The sequence below is a fragment of the Acipenser ruthenus genome, chromosome 27 (assembly GCF_902713425.1).
Source record: "Acipenser ruthenus chromosome 27, fAciRut3.2 maternal haplotype, whole genome shotgun sequence".
NCBI classification, from domain to species: domain Eukaryota; kingdom Metazoa; phylum Chordata; class Actinopteri; order Acipenseriformes; family Acipenseridae; genus Acipenser; species Acipenser ruthenus.
The window spans coordinates 25,168,246-25,180,273 of record NC_081215.1 but is presented as its reverse complement, the minus strand read 5'-3'; the positions used below and the strand labels follow the sequence as shown (position 1 = coordinate 25,180,273).

Sequence of the window (12,028 nt, the reverse complement as noted above, 5' to 3'; positions counted from 1 at the left end):
TACTTCTCTAAGAAGTTGGTCATTTGCTGTAGGCAAAAACTTTCTCTGTAGTTTTGATTTAAACTAATTGTTTTTGCAGTACTGTATATCTGATTGTTGTTTGGATGACTAAAAACTTGCTATGAGCAGAATTGATCTGGAAGAGAGATGGTCAGTTTGCTACTAAATATCTTGTTGCTTTTGGTTTGCTATGACGTGTTTGACTGATACATTGTTGTTGATGTTGTTCACTTGGGCCATTCAGCAATGTTGGATGTCTGCAGACAGTTCTGCCAAAAAAAAAAAAAAAAAAAAATTATAAAATGAACCCTAACATGGCTCGTCTGGTCCAAATGATCTTAGTGCTGCTCCATGGTGTGCTGTGAATCCTTTCTTTCTTTCTTTCTTTCTTTCTTTCTTTCTTTCTTTCTTTTTCTTTTTCTTCCTTCTCTCTCTTCTCTTCTTCCTCCCTTCTGAAGTTTCTCTCTTTCTCCAGTATTCACCAGCTTGGACGCAGACCTGACCCTCTCTGTTTTCTGTTTTGGTGTAATGTCTAGCTTTATTTGCAGCTTCTTCAACAGACCGCCTCGACGGGGAATATGAACGCACTTAGCAACCTTCACCCCATGACGGGTAAGTCATGAGTCAGACAGAGCAGAATGATACCGTGCCTTTCTTAAGATGAACCAAATAACTTGTGTGCAGTGCAGCACATCTGGTGCACAAGTAAACTCGTTTTAGCTGATGGTCAGTCTTTAAAAACAATGTGAAAATCCTAGTGATCTACTCTAGTAAGACTAAGTCTTTGACTTGCCCGAGTGTGAACAGAATGTAATAAGCTAGGCATTTTTTATTTATTGCTCAATTGTAATTAGTTTATTTTAGAAAAGATCTTTGTTGGTTCCAAGCTAGCAGAATTACATTACTCATCATTACTTTGTCGACCTAAAAAGGCTAATGTTCAATTTCTACTGAAGAATGCTTTAAAATAATTCACACCACAGATGCAGTTAACTGTAATGTGTACAATATAGCTGTTTGAAGAGCACCCCTGTAAAACAATTATTTCTGTTAAAACACAAGCTTTTATTATTAAGAAAAGAAATACCACGCTTTGTTTCCAGCGTGTCAGTTCCCTGGTTTATCGTCATCCTTTTCAGCTTGTGAATTACAGAGGCTGCTCATTTTTCTCCAGACCGTAACCCAACAGTAATAAAGTTAGAGAGTGTATTAGGTCCCTCTGTTGATTTGAAGTTTTCCAAATAATTTGATAATGTGTGAGCTGAACATCCACGGATATTATTCTTGTTAATGGATGAATTTTTAACCAGATGTTTTATCTGAAAATACTTATCGGCAGTGAGGAGAAACAATTAGCCTCTACATTTCTCTTGCTAGTGCATAGAAGCTGTTTGTGACTCCACTGTGCTGCTGCTGTGGAGCACCCTTCATCGCAGAGCAATCAAACAACACATTGATAAATACCTATACATAGCCAACTCTGGCTTTCTTCTCAGTGCTCTGGGCAGTTAAGAATTTTCTCCAGGATTTTTTAAATTTGTTTTCTTTCCTACAAGCGACTCGGTAGACCTGCTGGGCACACTGGCCTCATCAACTTAAATAAAGCCAATTCGCTGCTCTGCTAATTGAGAAAGACACTGTGATATATCGATGTGTTAAAACAAGCCCATTGAAGAACCATTCCATTGTCTTGGGTTCGATTTATTTATTTTGCATTAGTCACATTTAACTGATGGCATGTTCTCCAAAAGCCATGCAGGGATTTCCTTTGCGTATGAATTGGCATGTTTTGTGAGGGGTGGGTATAATAGTATCTTGGGCTTTGTGTTGCAGGGTTAAATGCAATGCAGTTACAGAACCTGGCTGCGTTGGCGGCTGCTGCCGGTGCCTCTCAGAATACAATGTCTGGCACAAACTCTCTTACCAACTCCAGCAGTCCCCTCGGTCTCCTCACCAGTGCAGGCGGGGGACAGCAGGCACATTCTACCTGGGACGCATACAAGGGTTTGTAATCTCTTTTTTGCTAAATGTGCGTCTATTTTTAGAAGGCAACAGCAGTGTTATTTTGTTTTTGTGTTTTAGATTGAATGTCAGCTGTAAATGCACAAAGTTAATGAGAACTGTATGTAAAGTGCTCGGCCCGTTCAGCAGTTGGAGATGAAACAACACCTCCAACACAATCTTTACATTTTTATAATGAGTGTTTAAGCTTAAAGAAACCTAGATGGTAATTATAATGACATGATGTTACTTCAGCGGTGTAACAGAAGATGAATATAATGATTTAAACAATTTGGTTTGTTTATTGCTACTCCCAAGATTTTTGACTTGTACATTTTGTATGCTTTTGTTTGGAGACCCTATTAACTCCCTTTTCGTGTCTCTTTGTTGCAGGCTCCTCCTCCAACTCAAGTGGCAACTCTTCACTAAATCCTATGGCTTCTCTTGGAGCTCTGCAGTCCCTTGCAGGTGCAACTGCAGGACTAAACGTTGGGTCTTTGGCAGGTAAGCTAAAAAGGGTGCAGAGCTTGGACAAGTCCTCTTGAACTGTGCAGCTCTGCTGTTACTGACTTCACACACACCTCAGCAGGGGAGGACATTGTAAAATAGAGGTGTCCTGCGCTGTGAAAGTCCATACATACCACAGTATTGAACCAGGGAGACTCCTTGGATAAGGTTTCTAGGTAAACTTGCAGCTCTTCCATGCTTGACAATCCCTGGCAGATCTGTGTTTCTCTTAAATTAAATACATCTGGCAGTGTTGAAACAGACTCTAGCTTAGCTGATGGTTTTTATGTTGTGTTTTTCACCCACTGTAATTGGGGACCCTTATGCGCTGATCATGTCCGTCCATCCATCTGTCTGTCCATCCGTTCGTCACACGACACATGGTGAACATAACTACCTTCACGCGTCGGTTTGCATTTGGCTATAATCTGATCATTTTTGCGTTTTTTGCCAATTCGATTGTGCCTGCAGTGGTTGTGTTAGCTTGGTCCCTTCCTCAAATATCTTTAAGCTCGTGTCAGACGTACCTTTTCTAAAGACACTTTGGATCTCAAGTCTCTCTGCTGTGTTGCCATGCCCCTGTTTATTTGTTTTCATTTTTAAGGAATGGCTGCTTTAAACGGAGGATTAGGGAGTGGAAGTCTTTCGAACGGCACAGGCAGTACGATGGAAGCATTGACTCAGGCATGTTCGGGAATCCAGCAGTATGCTGCAGCTGCATTACCTACACTTTATAACCAGAGTCTGCTAACACAACAGAGCCTCGGGGCTGCGGGGAGCCAGAAAGAAGGCAAGATTAAGCTCTTTGTAGGAGCATGGTCCATACGCTTAAATGTTTGTGTGACGTGCCTGCTTAAAGAGATGCAGAAACATAAACCCACACGAGGCTTCATTATTTCTTATTATTTTCTCTTAAGTTTTGAATGTGTTTTTGTTTTCTAAGGTCCTGAAGGAGCGAATCTCTTCATTTACCATCTTCCCCAGGAGTTTGGGGATCAGGATCTGCTCCAAATGTTCATGCCATTCGGGAATGTCATCTCAGCCAAGGTTTTCATTGACAAGCAGACCAACCTCAGCAAGTGTTTCGGTAGGTTAATAGGGGTGTTTGATACTTTTTACACATCATAAAGGATCAGGTTTGTTTTTTGCCAATGCATAAAAATAAAAACATGCATACATACAATGTAATGTTGAATACGTTCCCCTTGAGCCTCCACATTTCTGCAGCAGCCACTGGGGCTATTTATTGAAAGCATTTTCCATTTCTTTTCCCACATTTGTGGATCCATTGACTGCAGTGGATATTTCACAAAAATCAAAAATGTTGCATCGCCTGGCTTTTGTCATGCATACAAAGAGTTATTCACGTGGTGGTGAACCTAATATTAACCGCACATACAAGTAAAATAAAATATTATAGTGGATTATATTACATAAGCTGTCAGAAGGCAATGGGACATACTGGTGGTACGTGTATGTTGCCTCGTCATGTATGTATGCATTTGTTCATCAGGGTTCTCCCCAGGAATTGTGTACAGCCGGGCGGCAGAACATTACAGCCGGGAGCACTTTCAACAGAAAAATAAAAACTTTCCTTACCTTAAATATATAATACGACAAAGAATTAGAATAATGTGCTGTCTTTCGTTGACTATATCTGGTTGCTCTTTTTTATGTTCTGCATTTTCTTTTTCATTACTGTTTTTTTATTATGGTAAATTGCCGTGCTTATTTAGGCACTCTAAGATTTGACTGGGGAAAGATAATGTAGGTTTATTGGAGTTAACAAAAAATAAAAAACTAACCTTTTCACTTCCTCCTTTTGAGCTTAATTATTGAGCTTATTGCTTCATTTAAATTATTTTCTTTAAGTTTTCAGGGCATTTTGTTAATGCACGTCCATTTTTGTTTTTTGCTGCACAAAGGGAATATGCTTTTTTTGATTTGGTGCATATGTATAGCTATTATGTACTATATGTCACCTTACAGTACAATAATACGACAAAATATTGACTGAATGATCCCAAAATTAATATTTTAATAAAGTAGCCGGTGCAAATATAGTATTAGGTGGTGGATTGCGCCTATCGCCGGCTTATTTTGAAAACCCTGCATTCATTGTCACTGTTTTTGCTTTAAAAGTAATCGGTTATTTTTCTATTTTTTTAGCCTCTTGAAGTGCTTAACACAGAAAACCCGCCTCTTCAGCTCTCTGATTGGTGAAATGTTGTGTCAAGACGCAACACAACTGTCATGTGGTTCCAAGATTATTTTTTTTTTCACCCAAAAACACGCAAGTGATCTAGTCTGCTAGAATCAATCCTTATTGTTTAGCATCTGCCAGACAGTCGGATTGGGTTTTAGAGGCCCGGGGGAGAACCCTGTTTCATACTCATCAGTTGCATGCAGCTGTACCAGGTGGTTGTAAACACAGTGGCTCCATTCCATACATATTACTGACTTTAATATTGCTCACAATATAGTTACCTGAATGTAACCGTCTCAATTTTCCATACAGGTTTTGTAAGTTATGACAATCCAGTCTCATCTCAGGCAGCCATTCAGTCCATGAACGGTTTCCAGATTGGCATGAAGCGACTGAAAGTTCAGCTCAAGCGATCCAAAAACGACAGCAAGCCATACTGAGCTTTTCTCTCAAATGGACTTGAGTTTAAAAAAAATTCTGGTAAGTTGGGAGTGGAAAAACAAAACAAATAGGCAACCCCCTCTTGCATATTATCGGAACCACCTACTGGGGCTATTATTTAATTCTCTGTATTAACTAAACCGAATGTGATATTGAAGATTTTGTGTTCTGCTGAAAATTATGGGTATAGTGTTAGTTTTTTCTGTTGTGGTTTTTAAATGTTTATTTTGAAGAAATTTGTATTTATGAGTTAAGATGCCATATCATAGATACGAAGAGCTTGCTGTGTGATACATTCATGGAAATCATGTTTGCACAAAAAAGAAAGACAGTAGCCATACATGTTTACTGCTCTGATCCTGTGAATTGAGGCAGTCAAGTCCAATGAAACATCTACTGAAATCAAAGTACTATTTTTGCTGAAGGCACAATAAATTGAAAGCAGTCCTAGTACTGAATTAAATTCTGTTTCTGCAACAAACAAATACAAAAAAATGCTTTAACTCTTTCATCCCTGCAGACTTGTATACAGGTCTGGGAAAGAACTACATGCAAAACAGCAAACTAATCTGATATACCAATATGTATATCCAAGCCTGTTTTTGTATTGCATTTTCAGTACTAGACCCTGAAACCTATTTGATTATCCTAGGTTTATCTTTCTGTATAGTTACTCAGGGCTGAAAGAGTTAAGCTACATCTGTTTATGAGTTCCCAGTTGTTTGGGTAGAAGCACTTGAATATCAATGGTAAACAGGGAGTTTACAAAAAGAGCACAGAAATACAAGTGTATCAAAAATGGCTTAATACAGTCTTTTGCAAATTGACCGCTCAGCACATTGATGATTTTAGTCTAACGAGTTGGTTTATTAACGAGGCACACAGTCCATGTGTGCTGCAGTTTTGTAGTATTTCCCAATGCCCGCAGTAAATGTTTACTACCTCTTTCCTCAACAAATATGTAAAGGTTTTGATGGCACACCTTACTCAAACTCTGAAATATCTTGTGGTGTTTTGTTTAAAGTAGGTACACAATGAATGCGTTTGACAAAGGGTTTCGTCATTTAGAATGACAGTTTAACCCTAGATGTGCTGGATATCACCGTAGATTTCCAAGTGTCTTTATTTATTATAGTATTTTTCAAATTGGGGATGTTAAAAGAAAAAAAAAAAAAAAAAAGATATTCACGCTTCCAGGGTCATTATATCAATGAGATTTTTATATACATGCAAAAATCAAAAGGTGTCCAGACAATGTATATTACAAAACTGTAATGGTTTTTCTATTTTTATAGAGGTTTTGTACTGCGCCTCAGTGGTTGAAGTCTATTTATTGCCTAAATTATTTCTCTGGGGTGGAAAAAAAAACCAACAAAAACAAACAGTATCTTGTAGAAATCTCATAATATATTCAAATGAGGTTTAACCTCATTTGTGTAACCCTTTTCATTGAGAGTTGTGTAAGGTTGACATTCACAGTGCAATGTGTCACATTAGCGATTTTTCTGAAGGATTTTGACAGCGCTGCTAAACATCTTGTCCTGGTTTGCTCTATAATCTTGAATGGAATTTGCAGCCGCTGTCTTCTCTGAGCAACTGTCTGCGTGTTTGAACCCATGCAGCATGAAAGGAATCAAATTAATGGGATTTCTGACAATCAGAAACTGTCGGTGATTCAACAGTACTGCCAGATTTTACACTATGGTAGCCTTAAACCAAGAGCTACTAACAGATGTCTTTCTCTGATAGGAACTGAGAGATTTCAAATGCAGGTAGCCCACGCATTACCTGAATAGCGTATGGCAATCCTGGTTACCTGCTATTTAGTTCTATGTGGCAATTTGAATATTATTGATTTGATTATTGATGAAACATCAAATTGAACTGTAACTTTGTAAGGTGTATTCAGTTAACATTGCTGAAAACATACATGGTAATAAACTCCAGAATATTGGAACAATGTGACACATTCATATATATTCTGCATAATGTAAAGACTGATTCTAAGTTGTTGACTGGAGGCCTTAATGTGAATTTGTGTACCTTCCATGAAAACATAATTAACATAAGCCTGTGCCAAGTTGTCCTAACAGATTTGTTTACAGTGTGAAAGGGGCTAATCTAGTCTTAATTAGAGCTATGACTTCAAAACTTTTGTAACTAAATTCCAGGTTTGTTTGTTTGTTTATTTATTTTGTAATTATTATTATTATTAGTAGAAGTAGTATTATTATTAGTATTATTTTTATTTCCCTTCCATGTAAAGCTTTTCAAACGGGTTTTGGTTAACATTTTAATTTTTGTTCTTGTTGCAACCTTGAAAGCTTGTCTTTCATTAAAGCAGTCACTCTGCCTTTCATGTTTTCCTTCTGAATGAACTAAACCAGACCAAACGTACCTCTAAAAACAGCCCAGTGTTTCATAGGGTGGCATGCAAAGCGCCTGGGTTTTTCAACTGTGGATATTTGGCTACTGTAGGTATTAAGAAAAGGAGTCTTTTAGAACTGTTTAACTGCATCCCTTTTTGATTTGTAGTAAGTGTATTAGGCTTGACCTGCCATTATTTAGATAATTAAGAGACACTGGCAGGCTGGTTTTATGAGCCCTATTGGGTAAGGTAGACCAAGATTAGCACAATTTGGGGTCTGTGATACCAGCTGTATATGTTTTAAATATGGAAATAAACTAAGGAGTATTGTGTGAATACTGTATTGAGATGTAACCGTAACTAAACATTTCTTGCCTTTTTTATTAATAAAAAAGATAAACATCAATATGGCTCTTTTGCTAGACAAGCATAAAAGGGTTATTTTCTATAAAGGGCACCAAATTGACTTGAGATTCAGAACACCTGCAGGTGTTACTGACACTCATCCTTTACCTTAAGTGACACAACGACTACAGACTTTAATATCTGCTAAACCTTCCTTCGAACTGTCTCAGATGTACTTCTAAATAAATAAATAATAATAATACTTCTAATAACCTCCATGGAAAGGCCAGGTCACAGTTTCCACTCTACAAGTGGGCAGTTGTTGTAACGTCTCAGTGTTGTATGTGTTCAGTCTCATCTGTTACTGTTAGCATGTGCTCGGTTCCCTCCCCTCCTTTCTTCTCTCCCATATGTTGCATTAATTGTTCAATGTTTATATTAAAAATTAAAATCCATGCAAAGATGATCATTTCTGATTTTCTTTTTCCCTTTCCTTTTTTTTGTTGTTGCTTTAACTAGTTTGTTCTCCCTTTTTTGTTTTGTTTTTATTCTAGATATCTTCATGCCCGTTTGTTCATCGTTTGCCTAGCATGTCGATATGACGTCAAAAGTTCATCGTCCAACCCTTGTCTTCTGAGCTTCTCTGATGCTTGACCTCTCACCTTTGACCTTGTGTTAACTTTGACGTTTATTAATTATAAAAAGATTTTGTTTTTTTTTCATTTCTGTGTGTGCTGCCAATCAGTTATGCTAGAAAGACTGCTAAACAAAAAATAAATTCTATTTGAAGTTACCCTTTGAATATTGTTACAAGAGTCTATTTTTCTAGAACTTCCTAAAATAACCACTAGATTTTGCAACAAAAAAAACTACTTCTAATTTTTTGTTTTGTTTTGTTTTTTTTAATAGCAGTCTTCCTAGCATGTCACATGTAGTATTTGTATTTGTCCTCAAGCAGCCAATCAGTTTGTAGAAGCTACTGTGTGTGTGTGTGTGGTGTTCTTCTTTCTTGTTAGTTCTAAACCTTTTTAAGATGATGGTCACATTTTGCTGAAACCGAGGATGAATTTGTAATTTTGTGCTAGGTTAGTTGGCATGATGTATTTTTTGGGAGATCTCTTATTAACCGAGTGACGTCATTTATTATTATTATTACTATTATTATTATTATTGTAATTATAAACACTTGCATTGCCTTTTTCTTTAGTGTGTCATTTTTTTTGCAATTATTTCTTTTCCTTGTGTGGTTATCAGCATTTGTCTGTAGTGAAAATATTCTAAAACAAGCAAAATAATTAGATCTTTGTCACAATAATTAGTTTAATCTATATCTTGCATGCGTGTTTTTTTTGTAACTGCACTGAAATCCTCGGCAAAATGTGATTTAATTTTGTTTAAAGAAATGAAATGGTGCCAAAAGTTTTGCATGTTGCTGTTGGTCACATCTTTTCTGTACATCTTTTACCTCCCTTTCTCTCTGGTTTAACAGCGCAAAAAAACAAAATAAAACCAGTACGTTTTGGTTTAATGAGTTATTTAAGTGTTGGTGTGGCAAATCGTATAACGTGGTTCCATCTTACTCATTACCACTGTGTGTTTAGACTATGATGGGTAAATGCTTCATATATATATATATGATAGAGATTTCACACTGTGTGCGACCAGGGTCTAGGAGTATAAAAGTGCTTTGTGTCCGTGTGCACAAATTCTATAAGGTTTAAAAACATTTCTACAGAGAATGAGAGAATTTTACACACTTTAGTATCCATATACTTCAGCATTCTCTTAAAATAAACTTTAAGCTACAGAATCGGGTGGTACTGCATAATATAATTCATTTTAAGATTGTTCCCAGCCTTTTTATTCGTAATGTTGTTTTCAGTGAAATCTGTCTGCCGAAGCCTTGATTTTAATGATCAAAAAACAAATGCAGTTTATCCAAAACTGGACCACTTCATCTGAAATACCTCCGCTGTTTGCTGTACAAAACACAGCATTTTATTGAACAATTTTGCTGCTGTCTTTTTGAAACATAAGAAGAACCGATAGGCAATTTCCAACAAAAACAGTTGTAATTGAGTTCTACAGAAATAAACTACAAATTAAATCTTGCTTTAAAATATTTTGACAGAATTGGAGGAAAACACAAAAGCCTTTCATATCAGTGGACATTGCCAAGACTTGCCTGCATGTGCAAAATGTTTTCTTTTTTTTATAATAAATACTGCATTATTATAATCCTACTGTCCTGAATCATTACCACATTAAGCTTTCTTAAGTGTCCCAGGGAGCATCAGCTGCCACGTTATTTTTCAGGTATCTCTCCATGACGTTCTTCAGCATAGCTGCACGTTTCCTTTTCGTCTAGACACATACTCTTCCTGAAAACCAAGATGACTTGTAAAGCATTGTAATGTTGTTCTGTGTATTGAGGAGCTGTGGGCTGAAAAACTAATTAGAATAATAAAGTGATAGAACTGCAGGTTAATGGCCCTGTTTTATGTGAAAGGTCTAAAAAATGTCTAATTTTTAATCCTATTAAGTATTTGGTTCTGAATATGTTTTTAGTACCAATGCAATAGTCTAAACACACTCCTCACCTGATCATATTTTTTTCAACATTGATGTTCGTTCGGAGCCAGAAAAACTCCCTTTTGCCATTGATAACATTGCTGATCGCACGAGAAACTGCATTCTGAACTAGCTTTATACTTGAATGTGGTGAACACATGCTCGCCAGGAGTTTTTCTGGTTCGGATTTAAACAGTGTTGCGGGTTTCAGAAGTATCTCCCTAATCCTGTGGAAATGTTCAAAACTAAAATGCCAAAATGTTTGATCATATGTTAGACTGTGGTTGTTTCATTGACTTGAGATACTTAAGTGACTGACTCTTTTTTCCAGCTGCTTTTTTTTTTTGTGTGTGAATTAAAATGTAGTCTTTGAAAGAAACCTATGGGATTTTTTATTGGTCCAAAGTGATTGTATTGAACACTAGGTTTTGTACAGTTTTTGCCTTTTCTACTAGAAAAAAGTTAACTTCACAATGTGAAATTGAAATAAAAAAAATTAAAAAATTAAAAAAAAACCTTGTAGAATTTGCCACTATGACCAAACTTATCAGTCTGTACTGCAGTAAGATTGAAAAATGATTTAAAAAAATAAATAAAACATGTGAAGTCTTCATTACTTCTGGCAACAACAACAACAAAAAATTCTTTTTGGGAGTCATCATTGTGTGGTTTTGATGTAAAATTTAAAAACATGATTTATTAAAATAGCTAAACCATTTTTTTGTGTGTGTGTGTAGTTGATTTAAAAAAAAAAAAAGTTACCAGTTTGGAACAGCAAGTATTTGTTTAATGATTTTCCTACCTTTTACGGCTAGACTGGGGTACTAAACTGTTTTAATTGCACATGCAACAAGCAGTCCTTTTGTATGCCAAGTGTGGTGCCTATTGTTTAATTACAATTAAACTGTTTGAGAAGATTCACATGCCTCGTCTTTGATCCTTCTTTCTACCCCCACAGACACCTTTCTAAAAACATTAAAACATACAGTAAAGAAATACATTGGAGAAAGTTGGCTTGTGTTCTGGTTTTGTCAATGCACATCATCATCATGTTCATTGGTTTCAATGTTTCACCGACGCTCCTGTATATTCAGACGCAGAACCCAAAACAATCTGCCGTGTTGACTTGCTGTACATTAACAGAGATAGAACACAGGTGACCAAGTATTCCACAGATTGTCTGAAATGTATACATTTTTTAAAATCCTCGCTTAAAGATATCAGTTTGCAACCTAAAAATAATTCTTACTATTTTAAGGACAGCTGCGTATAAGACAATTGCAGAAAAGTACAGTACCACACACACAAAGCTACTAGTGACACATTTACAACCAAACAATGTACAACTTGCAGTAGCTACTGGTTCCGCATTATAAAAGGTTGCATTATAACGAAGTAGCCTAGTATAAGACAGGCACAGAAACTGAGCATGCCTTTTAACCATTTTGTTTCAATATAACAAGCAGTTTTTCTCCAGATCTTTTGCCTTGCTCTCTGTTAGTTTCATATCAGTACTCTCACGGACTTGGTGCACCATCACGGTTAACTGGCACTAATCTTGTTCAGATGACAGCCTGCACTTGCTATTG

At 36.6% G+C, this 12,028-nt stretch overlaps 1 protein-coding gene across 10 annotated transcripts in view; it reads left to right on the top strand.

Annotated features, from left to right (window-relative positions):
* The window catches only part of LOC117432467 (CUGBP Elav-like family member 1), a 43,361-nt gene extending 32,001 nt beyond the window's left edge, over nucleotides 1-11,360 (top strand). For 7 of the 10 annotated variants that reach the window (XM_059002035.1, XM_059002036.1, XM_034054426.3 and 4 more), the window contains 7 exons: nucleotides 537-612; nucleotides 1,834-2,004; nucleotides 2,395-2,505; nucleotides 3,113-3,298; nucleotides 3,452-3,595; nucleotides 5,027-5,194; nucleotides 8,423-11,360. In XM_059002035.1, coding sequence (XP_058858018.1) covers nucleotides 537-612; nucleotides 1,834-2,004; nucleotides 2,395-2,505; nucleotides 3,113-3,298; nucleotides 3,452-3,595; nucleotides 5,027-5,154 — 816 coding nt within the window. In that variant the 3' untranslated portion in view covers nucleotides 5,155-5,194; nucleotides 8,423-11,360. The remainder of the gene's footprint in view (nucleotides 1-536; nucleotides 613-1,833; nucleotides 2,005-2,394; nucleotides 2,506-3,112; nucleotides 3,299-3,451; nucleotides 3,596-5,026; nucleotides 5,195-8,422) is intronic. The other 3 variants (XM_059002034.1, XM_059002032.1, XM_059002037.1) reach the window with 2 other exon arrangements.
* The last annotated feature ends 668 nt before the right edge of the window (nucleotides 11,361-12,028 follow it).